Below are 19202 nucleotides of genomic sequence, written 5' to 3'. Positions count from 1 at the left end.
CAGGGGTGGTGGGCAGGGGCAGGAAAAGCCTTCTGATACCTGGGGAAACTCCACTCAACTCAGCTTCTCCAGCTTCGCCTCCTCTAGGAAGTCTCCTGACCTCATACTCCCAGCCTGGCAGGACTGGGTATCCGTTTTCTCCTTTCCAGTAATGCCCTGCCTAGCTCTGACTCAGCATATTGTCTATTGTAAGCATTTCTTTATGTATCTATCCCTCTACCCACCATAGACTGGGAGCCCCTCAAGGGCAAGGGCATCATGCTGTTGTCTTGATAGTCTCAGCCCTTCAGCTGGGTCCTCAGTGCATATTAGATATCAATAAAACTATATGGGCTCAGTGGAGAACCAAAGGTGGAAGTCCAGTGCCATGGTTAAGAGTAAGGAATCGGAGGGTACTACGCTAAGTGAAATAAATCAGAGAAAGACAAATGCCATATGATATCACTTATATATGGAATCTAAAAAATACAACAAAGTAGTGAATATAATAAGAAATAAACAGACTCCAAATATAGAGAACAAACTAGTGGTTACCAGTGGGGAGAGGGAAGAGGGGAGGAGCAAGACAGGAGTAGGGAATTGAGAGGTACAAATTATTATGTATAAAGTAAGCTACAAGTACATATTGTACTTCAATAAAACATTTTGTCATGGACATCCTTATACAAATGTACTCTTGATTACATGAGGAATACTGGATATACATCTTGGACTACAGTGACATCATATAGCATATGAATATGTTTTATCACAATTGATAATGCCTTGTTTTTCAAAGCAGTTATACTCACAGACACACCAAAAGTGTGGGATCTGAAGCCAGAATGTTTCCAGTAAAATTCTGGCATTGCCTCTATTTGCTGTATAACCATGGGCAGGCTACTTAACCATTGAGTACCTTGGTTTCCTTGTTGCAGAATGAGACTGATAATAGTGCCTCCCTCATTGGTTTGGGGTTGTTGTAAAGATGCAATGAGTTAATACATGTTAATTCATCTAAGAACTTAGTCCCTGACATAGAATAAATATTCAATAAATATTAAATAATAGAGTTGTCAATAAATGGTAACTAATGACCATGGAATTATAAGAGAATTATATAAGAATTATATATGGAATTATATAAGAATCTGCCTACCAATGTAGAAGATGTAAGAGACACAGGTTCAGTCCTTGGGTTGGCTCTTGTATTCTTGCCTGGGAAATCCCATGGACAAAGGAGCCTGGCAGGCTACAGTCCATGAGGTCACAGAGAGTCAGACACGACTGAGTGACTGAGCACACACGCAAGCATAGAATTATAGTAATTATTATAATAACAATAACAAGTCAATTAATATCCAGTTCTCTTAGTTCCAGTCTGGATCCGGTCTTGTTTCCATGAGCTTACCCACAAAGCTTCCTGCACCTCCGTCACACATTCCACTGCAATGCAATAGTCTGTTTACTACGCTGCACCTGCCTCCCTGAGCCCACATCAATACCTCCACTTCCCACAAAAACTCTACCTTCAGGCTGCAAAGTCTGTGAAAGCTTTCATGTCATTCACTTGTGTGTCAATGCAAATAAATGATACATGTATACTTGCATCCCCTGGATGTGGGGTGTTTTTCAACTCTTCAGTCATACCCTCACAGACTGTCTCTTGCTTTGTGTCATTCCGATAGATGCTTGATATAGTCTCTTACACTGGCAGTGGGAGGTCCCTCATTTTGGCATAAATGAGAATGTCAGCTGTTTTTTTTTTTTTTTTTTTGCAGGGCATGCTGCTTTCATACACCCTTATAAACAGCCTTCATTTCCTCCTTTCACAACTTGGGTTTGGTCTCTTTACTAGGTGGTCACTTTCTATGGCTCGTCATTGCTGAATAGCTCCGTCCCTCCTGGAGAACCACTGGAAATTAAAGGTGCTGAGAAGCCTGGTCTTGTTACCAAAAATGGACTTGTTCTTTTCGGTAACGATGGAAAAGCAGTGAGTGTTCAATAGGGTTACCTATAAAATCACTTTGGTGGTTTCCTTCAATTACCCAAGCTCTTGAGGGAGTCTGGCAGGGCAGACTCCCAGGACAATCTGGCTGTGCAGTGGGATATAGGAGGTTTAAGATGTCTGTGGCCCATTTCTCTCTGGGGATGAGCTGGCTTTATGTGCCTTGATTGAGAACCAGGCATCTCAGGATGGACCCACAGGACCTGCACGGCCTGCTCTGTGATACAGTAGAAAGAGCTTAGCGTTTGGTCAGGAGCCAGGGTGTGAATCCCTGCTCTGTCACTCACTGGTATGAGCAGGATGCCTCTCCCTCTGAGGCTCCGTTTCTCCATCTACAGAACGGAGAGCGTGGTCTGGTCTGGGAGGATCAGGTGGTGTGAGCCGCCTCAGATGGTCCTCCCTTTGCCAATAGGGAGATGCCCGTCTGCACTGCCTGCACTTGGGAGCATGAACTCTGGCCCTCGGTGGGCTCTTGGGCAGGTGCCCAGTGAGCAAAACAAAAGGGAATTTGCAGCTCACAGATACCTTGTCCTGGCTCACAGGATACATCAGTTATTAAGATGGTAGGCCTCAGAGTCCAGCTAGTCCTGGGTTGTAACCTCAGCTCTGTTACTTGCTTTGAGGCACTGGGCAAATTACTAAACCTCACTGAGCCTTCATTTGCTTATCAGTAAAATGGGGAAAATAAGGACATTATCCCCATTCTCTGCATCTGTCAGGATTTAGGAGACTGAATAAGATACTCAGCATATACGCACTTAGCACTGTGCATGCTGCAGACTAAGAGTTCAGAAGATGGTAGTAGAGGCAGTAATAGTGCTATTAGTAGCAGTGGTAGTCATTGTCAGCTTTAGACCCAATTCCTGTATGCAAGTGTCAATTTTAGGGGTGTTTATCATCCATTTTGAGATATATCTACCCCTGGACTTAACTTTCTCCTCTCTGCAGCCATAACTGAAATACCATTTCAGCCCTTTTACACATAGTAGGTAGTGCTTTTAATCCATATTTTCCTATTTGCCAAATAAGCTGGTCCTTATACTCACATACAGAGAAGGCAATGGCAAGCCACTCCAGTACTCTTGCCTAGAAAATCCCATGGATGGAGGAGCCTGGTGGGCTACAGTCCATGGGGTCACTACGAGTCGGTCACAACTGAATGAATTCACTTTCACTTTTCACTTTCACGCAATGGAGAAGGAAATGGCAACCCACTCCAGTGTTCTTGCCTGGAGAATCCCAGGGACGGCAGAGCCTGGTGGGCTGCTGTCTATGGGGTCGCACAGAGTCGGACACAAGTGAAGCGACTTAGCAGCATACTCACATAAGACTCTGACACCAATCTCACTTTTGAATTGTCCTAATTCTCAATTCTTCTGCTTGTTTTGTCTTTATTTTACAGCTGATGGTGAGAAATCTGCAGTTTGAAGATGGAAAAATGATTCCTGCCTCTCAGTACTTTTCATCGGGTGAGATGTCAATGGTGGAACTCACAGCCGAAGAGGTGAAGGTGGCGGAGACCATCAAGGTGAACACATGAAGTTTTTAAAGTTCCTTGTCTTGGAACAATTCTTGTAACCATTTTTGTAACTCGTACCATTAATCCTCAAAGGAGGTGGGATGAAACTTTTATTTCCTCTTTTTTTGTATTAGCTGCAAAAGGAAATCAATGCCAAAATTTATATGCACATTTATTTCTCATTCATATAAGTAATCCAAGGCAGTTCTAGGTTTGCATGGGGGTAAAGTGGGAATATGAGGGTTAGGGGTGGAGTCAAGCAAGAACTATCTTCAAGGACCTGCTGGGTGTTATCTCCATCCCAGACAGCCAGGAAGAGCAAAAGAGCACAGAAAATTGTGTGACAAAGGTTTTGCATGGGCCACGATTGACAGTGTTATTGTTGTTTAGTCGCTAAGTCACGCCTGACTCTTTTGCAACCCCGTGGACTGTAGCCCACCAGGCTCCTGTGTCCATGGGATTTCCCAGGCAAGAATGCTGGAGCGGGTTGCCATTTCCTTCTCCAGGGGATCTTCCCAATCCAGAGATTGAACCCACATCTCCTGCATTGGCAGGTGGATCTTTTTAACCACTGAGCCACTAGAGAAGCAAGATTGACAGCACAGGTCACTTGCATTCATATTCACTGGCTAGAAGTTGGTCAAACGGCCCTCTCTAATTGAAGAGATGCTGAGACATGTAAAGAAGTAGGTTTCGTGAGAAGCTAGCTGGTCTCTGCCAGTGTTCTACACGGCAGCTCCCTCATAAAGTTTCCCTCGTGTCGTGTAGGTCATCTGGGCTGGAATTTTGAGCAATGTCCCTGCTATTGAAGATTCAACAGACTTCTTTAAATCTGGAGCAAGCTCAATGGATGTTGCCAGGTAAAACCACCACCTTAGTGACTCACACCCCTGCACCAGGGATTTTCACTTTGACCTTGAAAATCGAATCTAAATCCTTTGTACTAGATCTCATCACTCTATCATACCCATCTATTATATTTCTCTTTCCTTCATCTTTCTTTGCTTGTTTCCATGGTCAAATACATGTATTTGTTCTCTTTTCTTTGTTGCTAACTATGAGTGTTTTCATATTGACTATACACCTAGAAAACCACCCTACTAATTGTTTATTTCACTTAAAAATATGTCTTCATATTTCACATTTCTTCAAATTTCTCATATTTCTGATTCTCCTCCAATTGGAATTGGGAAGCTCTGAGTGGAGAATGTTAATTGGAATTTTCCTATATAATTGCATCTAAAAGGATATCTAACATTGATTATGCTTACCCCAAATCTTTTTTCCTAACTCCCCAAGTTACCCAGTATGGTATATCTAGAATGAGGATTATCAGACTTCTTGCAAGAGTAAGGGTAGTCACTCTCTAGTCAGAATTTCTCTGCAGAAGTTTGCAATAGGTAGAAAGGGCTAGAGGACTAGAAAGCCACCCTCTATGGCATGAAGAGCAGACCAGGATCCTAATAGTGGAGAGTCTTGTAGAGGTGCTTTTCCTTTGAGGGCCACCGTATGGCTTTTTACTAAATAAACAAGGTAAAAGTCTTCATGTTGACAAAGCAAGTGTTCTTGATGAATATTCTGTTCATGTATTCATTCATGTATTTTTTAAAATAATTTTTATTGGAGTATAGTTAACTTTCAGTGCTGTTATTTTCTGCTATATAGCAAAGTGAATCAGTTACACATTGTTGACTAAAAAATACAGTCGCAACCTGAAAGTAGAGAGTTATTTTATTTCGTGGGAATGTTTAGGACTCTGAGCCCAGGAGACAGCATCTCAGTAGCTCTGAGAAAACTGCTCCAAGGAGGCAGGAGGGGAAGTCTGGCTATATACAAGTATGCAACAAGGGGAGCAGGCCATCTGAACGTCAAAAATCAGGTATCCGAGCTAAAGAATTTGGCATTCTGTGTATGGGGAGATGCACGCCTCTGGGCTCGCTGAATTCATTCCTTTCACATGCAGCTCAGCTACCTGGGCACAATCCTGTTTCCCTGTTCACCTTGCTTCTTGCACCCCCCAGCTCCTCAACAATCCCCATGGGGGTGGCAGCATCTGCTGGATCTCAGTTTTGGGAGCCCTTATTCACATTTGGAGGCCAGAAATCACTGATAGCTATGACATTTTTTAGGAGAAGGCAATGGCACCCCTTTCCAGTACTCTTGCCTGAAAAATCCCATGGACGGAAGAGCCTGGTAGGCTGCAGTCCATGGGGTCGCTAAGAGTCGGACACAACTGAGCAACTTCACTTTCACTTTTCACTTTCTGCATTGGAGAAGGAAATAGCAACCCACTCCAGTGTTCTTACCTGGAGAACCCTAGGGACGGGGGAGCCTGGTGGGCTGCCATCTATGGGGTCTCACAGAATTGGACATGACTGAAGCGACTTAGCAGCAGCATGACATTTTTTGTTTACTGAAATGGCAGGAGATATTTTCATTTCACACATGCACATATGTTCACTCTTGTTTAGATTTTATACTCATATAGGTCACTACAGAGCATTGGGTAGAGTTCCTTGTGCTATACAGTAGGTTCTTCTTATTAGTTATCTATCTTATATACATGTGTGTGTGTGTGTACACACTCAGTTGTGGTCCAACTTTTTGTGGCCCCATAGACAGTAGCCCACCAGGCTCCTCTGTCCATGGAATTTTCCAGGCAAGAACACTGGAGTGGGTTGCCATTTTGTATTCCAGGGGATCTTCCTGACCCAGGGACAAACCCACGTCTCCTGCATCTCCTGCACTGGCAGGCAGATTCTTTGCTAACTACACTGCTTGGGAAGGTTCTGTTTAGTACCCACCTTAGCCATGTGGGCTTTCCTGGTGGCTCAGAGGGTAAAGAATCCGCCTGCAGTATAGGAGATGAGGGTTTGATCCCTGGGTTGGGAAGATCCCCTGAAGAAGGGTATGGCTACCCCTTCCAGTATTCTTGCCTGGGTAATTCCATGGATGGAGGAGCCTGGCAGGCTACAGTCCATGGGGTCCCAAAGAGTTGAACACAACTGAGCAACTAAAACTTTCACTTAGCCATGTAATACAAACAAATGTTTGTTTTATTCTTACACCGGATCCAGAGAAAACAGTCTATGATGTGACTTTGGTCTCTCATAATGATCACAGTTCAGAACTTTTCTTTATTCTTTATTCCTTGAGTACTTTTGAAAGGATAGAAACAGATTTTATGTGCCCTTTATCACCTGCTGTGTGCTGTGCTTAGTCGCTCAGCGAAGAGTGGTGTCCAACTCTTCTCTCGAAAGTAATGAAAATATCTTTGCTTCAGTTTCTTGTATTAAAAAAAATTGCCACTGTCTTTTGAGAACGCTTTAACATTTTTTTCCTCTCAATCTCATTAATTTCTCTTACTAATATAGACGATCTCATGGACTATAAATAAGTATGTGACATACGTCCTACTTCAAAGCAACCTAAATGTAATCATACACTCCTCAAAACTCTTTAAAAAAATGTAAGTAATGTGAGCTGGTTTTTCTTTTCAGACTGGTTGAAGAGATAAGACAGAAGTGTGGAGGGCTTCAGTTACAGAATGAGGATGTTTATATGGCCACCAAATTTGAAGACTTCATCCAAAAGGTCGTGAGGAAACTGAGAGGAGAGGATCAGGAAGCAGAGCTGGTGGTGGATTATGTAAGCCTGTCCGTGGTGTTGAAAAGCTACATGGTTAAGACCTTCATGCTATAGAAGAATGCTGTGCCTTTCATGCTTTTACATTTACAACTTTCTTAAAATGACAGTTTTGAGATTATAATTCAGATACCATACATTTCACCTTTTAAAAAATGTACAATTCATTGTTTTTTAGTATATTCACTGAGTTGTGCGACCATGACCTCGATCTGATTATGGAACATTTTTTTTTTTAACCTCCCCCAAAGAAACTCCATATCCACTGGCATTCATGCTCTCCTCTCCTGGGCCCTGGCACCAGGAAACCACCAATTTACTTTCTGTTTCTATGGATTTGCCTATTTGAGACATTTCATACACGTGAAATTAGGCGATAAGTGCCCTTTTGCAGGTGGATTCTTTCACTCAGCCTAATGTGTTCAAGGTTCATCGACATTCTAGAGTAGATTATCACTTTATCCCTTTTCCTGGCCAAGCAATAGTCCCTCATGTGGATAACTATGTTTTATTTATCCTTTCCTTGGTTGGTGTACATTTGAGTTGTTTCTGCTTTTTGGCTATTATAAATTACGCTGCTATGAAAAGTCACGTAGGATTGGCCAAAAAGTTCATTTGTGTTTTTGGTAAGATGTAACAGAAAAACCTGAATGGACTTTTTGGCCAATATAAGTTTTTGTGTGAACATATGTTCTCAATTCTCTTGGGTAAATATCTAGAAGTGGAATTGGTGAGTCATATGGGAGCTCTTGTGTTTAACTTTTTAGGAACGACCAGTCTGCTTTCCCAAGTGCCTAGACCATGTTACACTGCCACTAGCCATGTAGGAAGCTTCTGATTTCTCGTGTCCTCGCCAGCATATGCTGTTGTCTGGTTTTTTCTATTTCAGCTGTCCTAGTGGGTGTGAAGTAGTATCTCACTGTGGTTTTGCTTTACATTTTCCTAATGACTAGTGATACACATCTTTTCATGTGCTTATTGGCCATTTGTATATATTCTTTGGAGAAATATCTGCTCAACTCCTTTGTTGTTTGGCTGTACCAGGTGGCTTGTGGGGTCTTAGTTTCTCAACCAGGGATGGAACCCGAGCCCCTGGCCGTGAGAATGCCTAGTCCTAACCACTGGACCACCAGGGAAGTCCCTCAAACCCTTCACCTGTTTTTTTAATTGGGATATTTATCTTTTTAATTTTTTAGTTGTAAATGACCTTAGTATATTTTAAATAGTAGCCCCTAATCAGATACATTATTTGTAAATATTTTCTCCCATTCTGTGGGTTTTCTTTTCACTTTTTTGATAGTATCCTTTAACACACACAAGTTTCAAAATGTGATTAAGTTTGATTAATCTGTTTGTGCTTTGGCCACTTGTGCTTCTATAAGTCTTGATTTATGCCTCTTTCTCTCCTCTCTTCCTCCTTACTGCTCTTTTTTGTTAAATGGATATTGTCTAGTATGCCCTTTTAATCTCATTGTTTCTTTTGCTACATACTTTTAGTTATTTCCTTAGTGGCTGAGGATTCCTAGAGACGTTTTTCTTAAAACATTCTTGCCCAGATTAATACCAGTTTAATACTAATAGTGTAGAAAAAATCTGTTGTAGTATAGCTCTGCTCCCTACCCACTTACCTGTGCTATTATTGTCATACAAATACCTCTTTATACAGTATAAGCCCATCAACATAGTCTTATAATTAGCTTTATGCAGTTTTCCTTTAAATCAGATAGGAGAAGAAAGGAGTTTAAAATAAACATTACATTTATATTGACTTATGTTTACCTTTGTTGGTGTTCTTTATCTTTTCAGGTAGATTTAAGTCACTGTCTTGTGTTCTTTCATTCTGTCAATGACACCTTTTAGTCTTTTTCGAAAGGCAATGTGCTAGCAATGAAGTATCTTAGTTTTTGTTCGTTTGAGAATGACTTAATTTGTCCTTTGTTCTTGAAGGATATTCTTGCTGTATATGGAATTTTTGGTTGACATTCTCTTTCTTTCAGCACTTTTAATATATAATCTTATTGCTTTCTGGCCTCTGTAGTTTCCGAGGATAAGTCATCTGTTAATTTTATTGAGGATCACTTTCACGTGATGAGTTGCTTCTTCTCCCTTGCTGCTTTCAAGATTCCCTTTTTGTCTTTGTCTTTTGACCATTTTATCATGATGTGTTTAGGATGGATCTCTTTGAGATTTGTCTACTTGAAGTTTATTGAGCTTCCTGGATGTGCAGATTAGTTTTTTAAAATAAAATTTGGGATATTTTCTGCCATTATTTCTTCAAATATTCATTCTACCCCTTCATCCCTCTCCCCTCATTCTGAGACTCTCTTTATGCACATGTTAGTACATTTGATAGTGTCCTGCAGGCTTCTAAGGCTATATTCATTTTTTAAATTATTTTTCTTTCCTATTTTCACACTGGATGTCTCTATTGACCCATTGTTTGGTTTTCTATTTCTTTCTTCTGCCTGCTTGACTCTCCTGTTGAACCCCTCTAATGACTTTTAAAATTTCAGTTATTGCTCATTGCTTTTTATGGTTAAGTAGTATTCCTTTGTAGGTTATATATATATATATATATTTTTTTTTTTGTATAGTAAAATATTATATAAATATATATATATATCTCACATCTTCATACATTGATGGACATTTAGGTTGTTTCCTTGTCTTGGCTATTGTAAATTGTGCTGCTATGAACACTGTAGTGTATGTTATCTTTTCATAATTAGAGTTTTGTCTGGACATATGCCTAGGACTAGGATTGCTGGATGATATGATACTGTTGCAGGAAGGGGACACCTTCCAGGGCCTGAAACTGGGCTCTTGTCTAACACTGGAAATGAATTGTCCGAGGAGACACATGTGCTGACAAAGCAAGAGATTTTATTGGGAAAGGGTGCCCAGATGGAGGGCAGTAGGGTAAGGGAACCCAGGAGAACTGCTCTGCCACATGGCTTGCAGTCTCAGGTTTTATGGTGATGGGATTAGTTTCCAGGTTGTCTTTAACCAATCATCTGACTTAGAGTCCTTCCTGGTGGTGCACGCCTTGTTCAGCCAAGATGGATGCCAGAGAGAAGGATTCTAGGAGGTGGTTGGACATGTGGTGTCTCCTTTTGACCTTTCCTGAACTCTTCTGGTTGGTGGAGGCTTATTAGTTCTGTGTTCCTTACTGAGACCACCTGTTATAAAACAACTCATGCAAATTGTTACTATGGTGCCTGGCCAGGGTGGGCGGTTTCAATCAGTGTGCTTCCCCTAACAATACTACTTTTAGTTTTTTAAGGAACCTCCAGCACCCGACTCCAGTACTCTTGTCTGGAAAATCCCATGGATGGAGGAGCCTGGTGGGCTACAGTCCATGGCGTCGCTGAGAGTCGGACATGACTGAGCGACTTCACTTTCACTTTTCACTCTTATGCATTGGAGAAAGAAATGGCAACCCACTCCAGAGTTCTTGCCTTGAGAATCCCAGGGACAGGGGAGCCTGATGGGCTGCCGTCTATGGGATCGCACAGTCAGACACGACTGAAGCGACTTAGCAGCAGCAGCAGCATACCATTTCCTGTTGTGGCTATACCAATTTACTTCCCACCAACAATGTAGGAGGGTTCCCTTTTCTCCACACCCTCTCCAACATTTGTTATTTGTAGACTTTTTAATGATGGCCATTCTGACCAGTGTGAGGTGGTACCTCACTGTAGTTTGGATTTGCATTTCTCTAATAATTAGTGATGATGAGCAGCAAACTACGCGTTTGCTATTTTTTTGTTTCTTTTCTCAGCATCCTCAATTTCTCTATATAAAATAATTTCTTAAATCATTAAATTTTCTCTTTAATACCTTTAATTGAAGTGAGATTTTATGCCAATAGTTCTCTTTCACATATATTATTTTAATTATGTCTCTTAATGATTGTATGAGGCAGGTATATTATCATTTTATTGTTGAAACAAACCGAGATTTATAGAGGTTAATGGACGAATATAAATTCACTTGCCAGCTAATAGTACAGACTACAATTTAAGCAGCACATATGTAAGAGGGGGAGACTGAAAATGGGGAAGGAGACTGGAAAGAAAACTTAAAATGTCACCAGTATGAAAGTAAAGAGTGTTGATGGGCAATTTCAAAAATTTGCGTGACAGCAATGGCTGAACTCCACCAGTGGTGCCACTAGATGGCGGTGTTTCCATTATCTGGAGATCTTCTGAGTCATCTTTCATCTCAATGAGGAAGAGACAGATCTTTACAATGCCCGACTCAGACCACTTTGGTCGTCACAGAAGCTGACCTCCTGTCTCAATGGCCACTCTAAGCATCATAAGGCCTAACTATTACATCTGCTTGTCTCTTCTGAACAGTAAGCACTGGAGTCCCACTGACAACTTTTCTGTCTGCATTAGTGAATAAGCTTCTTTTTTGCATAAATATAGAAATCTGTTGATTTTATTAATGTAACTCTCTCTCTTAGGTTTCAAAGGAGATCAATGACATGACAGTAAAAATGCCATATCAGTGTTTCATAAATGGACAGTTCACAGATGCTGAAGATGGACAGACTTATGATACTATCAACCCAACAGATGGATCTGTGAGTTGTGATTTAGTGTGTGCAGTAACCACTGATCATGGATTTTTTTTTCATTTATACACCATTATAAAACAGTCTTAAGAATTACTTATTCTATTACTCTGTCTCTCTATTATTCTGTTACTCTGTCTGAGCACTTAATATAAATGTACTTCATGTATTCTTTTAAACTATTCAGCTCTGGTTCTGGCTGCTGTTATCTACTGTAACTTACTTTTAAGAATGAATATTTATGATGAATTTAGATGGGTCACTATACCTATATACATACAGAGGTACAATTCCACATGGAGCTGTATATGTGAGAAAAATCTCAGAATTTGCAAGCTCATGGTGAGAAATTCAGCGTTCCTTAGGCGGGAGAAGAAATAGGTACAGTTTCCTACATGTGTCTTCTCATAGTGTAGTGTGAATGAGAAGTACTGAATTTTAGGCTCACAATTTTCGTGTTAAAATGGTTTCTTTTTCTTTACTATATTACCAGAAGTTTACTGTAAGTATTGATTTTCCATCATCAAAACTCTTTGAATTTTATGGCATAATATTAATCTCAAGAAAAAGTTGTATATCTCTCTATAAAAATAGTCTATAACCTATGTTTTCTTACCTTGAAATAGACGATATGCAAAGTATCCTATGCCTCTTTGGTGGATGTTGATAAAGCAGTAGCAGCAGCAAAAGATGCTTTTGAAAACGGTGAATGGGGAAGAATGAATGCACGAGACAGAGGAAGATTGATGTATCGGTATGATTTTTTTAAGAGTACGAGTCTGAGGACTTCCCTGGTGGTCCAGTGGCTAAGATTTCACGCTCCCAATGCAGAGGGCCCAGGTTTGATCCCTGGTCAGGGAACTAGATCCCACATGCTACAACTGAAGATCCTGTATGCTGCAGCTAAGACCTGGTGCAGCCAAATAAATAAAAATTAAAAAAAAAAAAAGAGAGAGCACAAGTCTGTGGCCTTTGGATACTGACTAACATTGCCAAGATTTAAAAAATTTTTCAAGACTTTCTATTATGCACCTATTAGATAGTATATCTTTTGTTACTTCCATCATATAAACTCCCATATATGGGAGTTCCTGATTTTTGTATTTTTGCTTGTTTCAGTCATCATCCCTGTATGAGCAGTTTAGTAAAGGACTACTGATTTGTAAAGATGTAAGCAAGGTCAAGGGAATCCAGCAAAGGATAATGAAGCACTCAGGCTGGGGGGGTAAAACAGGGAAACTGCTCTTACTGCAAGGCCTAATGGGACAGAGGAAGGAGCTGTTACTAGAATCTGGCAAGATCTGTGGCTGCAGGAGACCACACCTGTGGGTTTCAGTGGAAGGACACAGCAGCTACCGCTGCCGATCCACAGCCCACCAGTCAGCCATCCCCAGACCACTTTATCCTCCAGTTTGGCAGTCTCCTGGGGCTGCCTCCCACTGGCCTGTCATTAGCCAAGTCCAGTGAGAGAACCCAGAAGCCTGTGATGTAATCTGTAAAAGTCATCCTCCAGGGGTCACAGAGCAGGGCGGAGACTGGATTACAAGCAGCACATGGAGAACATCCAGCACCCTGCTGTTTCCACAGAGAAATTTTAAATCGACTTGATGTGTGAGGAGTAGAAACAAGGAGGAAAAACATGAAGGCTTGGAAAGGGTGTTATAAATTGGTAGCTGAGTATGCCAAGCGTAATCAGATTCAATCCCAGATTCAGTTTTCTGCTTACTAAATGACAAATAGCTGATCTTGCTCAAAAGATCTCCTAGAGCAGGATCTGGAAGAAATATTAGGGAGGAAGGTTTCAAGCCTGACCTGGAATGGTCTGAAAGAAACGGGTCAGAACCATGAAAGGAAGGAAGGAAGGAAAACAAATGGGAGAGGTAGACACAAAAGATGAATTTTGACTATTTCATAGTCATTAGTCAGTTTCTGGGTATCTTTCCACAGAAACCAGACAAACAGAAGCCTGTTGTGGTGTTTATAGTTCATTCCATGTATTTCTGTCTTGTCCTTTTCAGCCAGTGTTGGAAATATTTCTACACCAACCAGAAATCCTCAGGTGTTCGTGGGTTCTCCAGGGGTGTGGGTCGCCCTCTAACATCTCCCAGTGTATTCAGGAACTATCCACGTTCCCACTGTGTTCTGTCACTGATCTCCTTGGCTGACTGTGACTCCATCACTCTTGCTTCTTATGCATCTATAATGCGAATGATACAGACTTCCAACACCCTCTGCCTCTTCATGATAACTCTTAAATTGTTCATGCAATTATTAGTTCAATGCCTGTCTTCCCTATGAGACCACGTTCTCCATGAGGACGGAGACCTGGTCCATTGTGTGAATTCTCAGCCCTTAGGAGGACGCCTTTTACACAGTAGAGACTCAACATCTGTTGAATGGATTTCTTTCACTGGCCAACAGACTTGCAGACCTAATGGAAGAGAAACAAGAAGAACTGGCAACCATCGAAGCCCTCGATTCAGGGGCTGTCTACACCTTGGCTCTGAAGACTCACATTGGAATGTCTGTGCAAACATTCAGATACTTTGCTGGCTGGTGTGACAAAATTCAGGTAAGTGCAAAATGTTGTTTGTTTCCGTGGAGATCATTCCTAGAGGAAAATGGACGGATGTTTGTTAGTTTATAAAGACCCCTTGTCAGAGTCACCACTTCCGTAGGTTTTCTCATCTGATCCTCATAACAGTTATCTGAGGTAGGTAGATAGTTGTCAACTCTTATTACAGGTGAAGAAACTGAGGCTTGAGGACAATGAATGACTTACCTATGGTCACATAGTAAGTAGAGCTAGGATTTGAACTCAGGATTTTTCTGAGCTTGAAATCTAATATTGTTCTTTGTTTTGTACTATAATGTCTCTTGAGAGCATCTAATAGTCTTGTTGGCATATAGACAGAAGCTTGATATAATGGAGGAATTGAAGACTCAAATACCTAAGGAGGTCAGAGAGCTAACATAGTTGGGCTATGCAGACTGGTTATAAGAAAAATTTCTTAAAAACATAAATTTGATAAAAATGTCAATTTCCTTCTTCTTACAAGAAAATAAATAGCACATGTGTGATGATAAATGGCAACTACACTTGGCTTTGGTATTGAGATATAGAAGAGAAATAGGGCTTGCAGCAAACAGCAGAATGCATGCCACTTCTGGTCTCATGGTAACCACTGAAGCACCAGCCATCACAGCCACATTCCTAGAAGCCAGGAGTAAGTGGGAAAGAGGGAGAAAGGTAAAAGGACTTTAAAAAACATTCCCATCCTCCCTACACTTTGTGTTTGTATCTCCCATTGGCTGTCTCTATCTGCTAAGGATACTGGGAAAGTTTTTTCTGGTCACATTGCTGTACCATCATTTTTATAGAATCAGAGAGACCACCTGGTTCCAGGCCTCATCCTTGCCACTTACTAGCAGTTGTTGTTATTTACCTCTCTCAGCCTTACTTTCCTCATCTGTAAAATGGTCATGATAATCCATACCTTGCAAACTACGTTATGAGAATTAGAAATGAGTGTTTATATACTACAAGTGTTTATATATACAGAATTAAAGTCTGTACTATAGTAGGTCTTGCACATAAGTGTAGTTTTTATTATTGTTCAGCTACAAAGTCATAAGTATTTAGTAAGAGCAATTTAAGTCCATCCTTTATTCTCAATTATGAAATCCAAATAGTTCTGAAACCTGAAAATTGATTTGTTTGATTGACTCAAACTCATTTGGTGCCAAAATCTTACCCAAACCAACATGAGTCTATAAGTTTTATTCATCTTCAGTTCAGTTCAGTTCAGTTCAGTCTCTCAGTTGTGTCCGACTCTTCGCGACCCCATGAATCGCAGCACGCCAGGCCTCCCTGTCCATCATCAACTCCAGAAGTTCACTCAGACTCACGTCCATCGAGTCAGTGATGCCATCCAGCCATCTCATCCTCTGTCGTCCCCTTCTCCTCCTGCCCCTAATCCCTCCCAGCATCAGAGTCTTTTCCAATGAGTCAACTCTTTGCATGAGGTGGCCAAAGTACTGGAGTTTCAGCTTCAGCATCATTCCTTCCAAAGAAATCCCAGGGCTGATCTCTTTCAGAATGGACTGGTTGGATCTCCTTGCAATCCAAGGGACTCTCAAGAGTCTTCTCCACACCACAGTTCAAAAGCATCAATTCTTCGGTGCTCAGCCTTCTTCACAGTCCAACTCTCACATCCATACATGACCACAGGAAAAACCATAGCCTTGACTAGATGGACCTTTGTTGGCAAAGTAATGTCTCTGCTTTTGAATATGCTATCTATGTTGGTCATAACTTTCCTTCCAAAGAGTAAGCGTCTTTTAATTTCATGGCTGCAATCACCATCTGCAGTGATTTTGGAGCCCAAAAAAATAAAGTCTGACACTGTTTCCATTGTTTCCCCATCTATTTCCCATGAAGTGATGGGACCGTATGCCATGATCTTCGTTTTCTGAATGTTGAGCTTTAAGCCAACTTCTTCATTCTCCACTTTCACTTTCATCAAGAGGCTTTTTAGTTCCTCTTCACTTTCTGCCATAAGGGTGGTGTCATCTGCATACCTGAGGTTATTGATATTTCTCCCGGCAATCTTGACTCCAGCTTTAGAGTGAATACTCATAGTTCACTGAATAAGTGTTCAGTGGGTTGCCTTTCCCTTCTCCAGGGGATCTTCCCAATCCAAGGATCGAACCTAGGTCTCCTGCATTGCAGGTAGATTCTTTACCATCTGAATCACCAGAGAAGCCCAAGATGACTGGAGTGGGTAGCCTATTCCTTCTCCAGAGGATCTTCCTGACCAAGGAATCAAACCAGGGTCTCCTGCATTGCAGGTGGATTCTTTACTAGCTGAGCTACCAGGAAAGCCCTGGATAAATACTAATATGCTTGATTATGGGAGGCAACCCCAAACATTAATGGGGGTTATAGATATTATAACATTATATAAGGTATTGTTTATGCATTATATTATGTTTCTAAAGTCAAATTCTGAATCCCAAAGCACACCTGACCCTAGGGTTTCAGATGAGAGATTATACACTTGTATTAGTAACAGCAATAATATTTTATGTGGCAAAACAGATGGATAGTTTCAGTTAAAGATTACTGCCAAAAATCAGTTGGGATCAAATTTAGCTGCATATAATAGAAAACCCAACCAAAGAGTCTTTTTATCTCACTTTCAAGGAGTCCAAGAGCAGGCAATCAAGACTAGTCTGAGACAGGAAGATTCCTTCTCTCTCTTTGCCAGGCCATCCTTAGTACCATGTGACTGCTACCGTCACGGCTGCCTCTTGGTGTCATGATAGCCACTGCAGCACCAGCCTTTTTAGCAACATTCTGGAAGGAAGAATGAAGAAGTGAGGGAATGGGTAAAACAGCACTTGTTTTAGCTGAGTCAGCCTACTTTAAAGAGTGTTCCCCTTCCAGTGCATTGTACTTACATCTTCCGTTAATCATCACCATTTGCTATGGAAACTGGGGAACATAGTACTTTACCTGGCACATTGCCATCCCCATTATTAACCAAGGGTTTCTGTTACTAAGAACAGAGGGGAGAATAGATATTGGGCAGGCAATTAACATTCTCTGCCATGCCCAGAAATTGGGAATGGAGATGATCAAATTAGAATTATGTGTTTTTTTTCTCCTGTGTCTTAGTTCTTTTGAGAAGGGCATAGCAGTTCCTTTTTAGGTGTGGCTATGTTTCTTATAAATTGAACACTGCTTCTTTTCTCAAACTGTTGATTTTGTATTGGGATATAGCTGATTACCAATGTTGTGGTAGTTTCAGGTGAACAGCTAAAGGACTCAGCCATGTACAGGTATCCATTCTCCCCCAAATTCCCCTCCCATCCAGGCTGACACATGACATTGAATAGAGTTCCATGTGAACACTGCTTTTTTTAATATCAGCTAAGAGAAAGTAAGAGAGGCAGATAGAAAATGGATTCATTGAGATTAAATTTACTCATTTAAATTAATAAAGTAGGAACTTCCCTGGCAGTCTAGTGGTTAAAACTCCATGCTTCCAGTGCGGTGGGTGCAAGTTTGATCCCTGGTTGGGGAACTGAGATCCCACATGCTGCATGGCAAAGAAAAAAAAATGAAATTAGTAAAGTAGTATCAACCTTTTTTATTCTTTAGGGTTCTACAATTCCCATCAACCAGGCCCGTCCAAACCGCAATCTGACCTTTACCAAGAAGGAGCCACTTGGGTAAGACAAGGAGAGTGCCTCTGAGTGGCGTGTGTTAAGTTAGTTTGAGGGGACTGAGGCTGTCTCTTTCTCCTCTTGCAGAGTCTGTGCCATTATCATCCCCTGGAATTACCCGCTGATGATGCTGGCATGGAAGAGTGCCGCGTGTCTGGCAGCAGGCAACACCTTAGTGCTCAAGCCGGCGCAGGTAAGACACGCGAGGCCAGGTGTGGCATCTACCCCTCCCACAGACGTACGTTGACAAATATTATTTCTTGAAAAAAATGGGATCATATATTACACCATCTTTTCATATATCCTGGGCATCTTTTCATATTAGTAAATATTCATTTTTAATAGCTACCCAAAATGGGGATTCCAGACTTTAGAACATCCACGAGAATGGAAGCAGCATAGTGTATGTCAGTGAAATCCCCTGAATTTCTACAAACCAGTTCAGTGCTTGCAAAATGCCACATGCCCCGAACTGAGGGAGTTATTTAGAGTAGTTATGAAATAGCAAAAGAAGTTTTATGCAGGCATTCAAATTTTAATTGTCAAAAATATTGTAAAGTTATTTACAATAAGATGTGGGAAAAGCATGCAAATAATGTACATAATTGTAGCTGTTTGAAATATATATGTATGTGTAAAACAGGAAGTTAGTTTAAAAATAAATGATAGAGTTCTCAAAAACATCTTTTCAATGCTAGAGTAGCTTTTCAAGAAAAAAAAAAACGTAGCAAACTTAACACCTGGCTAAGCATTTCCTCCAGACAGTGCACAGGAGTGGACATTCTGAGGTACCCAAGTTGGTGGGGAAAGCTTGGTCTCTATTCAAGAAGAGTCTACAGTTTGTTACCTATTATTTTTTTATTTCTTCTTTTAGGATTAAAAAATTTTTTTTTCATTTGGAGCAACTATATAGTCATGTGACCACAGCCATCTTGTTTTCCTCATTAAAAAAAGATATACATTCAAAATTTTTTAAATTAAAAAAATACAAAGAGATAGATGATGAAAAGTCTCCCTCTTATTCTCCTGGCTAACAAGTTTACCTCCCTGAGGCAACCAGTGTTTTTGTTATTTATTAGTTTCTGAGGTATTCCAGATATATTCTCTGTGTATACAAGCATATTTTTTAAATTAAATAATTAGGTAATTTTAAAAATATTTTTTAACCAACTGAAAACCACACAGGAGGAGAAGGGTTAATGAGAAATTGCTAATCAAGAGGCATAAAATTTCAATTA

At 40.7% G+C, this 19202-nt stretch overlaps 1 protein-coding gene across 6 annotated transcripts in view; it reads left to right on the top strand.

The window, feature by feature from the left end:
• The window catches only part of ALDH1L2 (aldehyde dehydrogenase 1 family member L2), a 62854-nt gene that overhangs the window by 23609 nt on the left and 20043 nt on the right, over positions 1 to 19202 (top strand). For all 6 annotated transcript variants that reach the window (XR_015164021.1, XR_015164022.1, XM_086401115.1 and 3 more), the window contains 9 exons: positions 1838 to 1972; positions 3390 to 3515; positions 4275 to 4366; positions 7007 to 7154; positions 11623 to 11742; positions 12360 to 12487; positions 14155 to 14305; positions 17900 to 17970; positions 18052 to 18157. Coding sequence is in view for 4 of the 6 variants with exons in the window: in XM_086401115.1 (XP_086257241.1) it covers positions 1838 to 1972; positions 3390 to 3515; positions 4275 to 4366; positions 7007 to 7154; positions 11623 to 11742; positions 12360 to 12487; positions 14155 to 14305; positions 17900 to 17970; positions 18052 to 18157 (1077 nt within the window). In the remaining 2 variants the exon portion in view is untranslated. The remainder of the gene's footprint in view (positions 1 to 1837; positions 1973 to 3389; positions 3516 to 4274; positions 4367 to 7006; positions 7155 to 11622; positions 11743 to 12359; positions 12488 to 14154; positions 14306 to 17899; positions 17971 to 18051; positions 18158 to 19202) is intronic.

Source organism: Bos grunniens, chromosome 5, assembly GCF_055505025.1.
Source record: "Bos grunniens cultivar Pamir isolate PY7600 chromosome 5, Bosgru_T2T1.0, whole genome shotgun sequence".
NCBI classification, from domain to species: domain Eukaryota; kingdom Metazoa; phylum Chordata; class Mammalia; order Artiodactyla; family Bovidae; genus Bos; species Bos grunniens.
The sequence above is the reverse complement of the archived record's forward strand: the minus strand, read 5'-3'. Positions and strand labels throughout refer to the sequence as shown.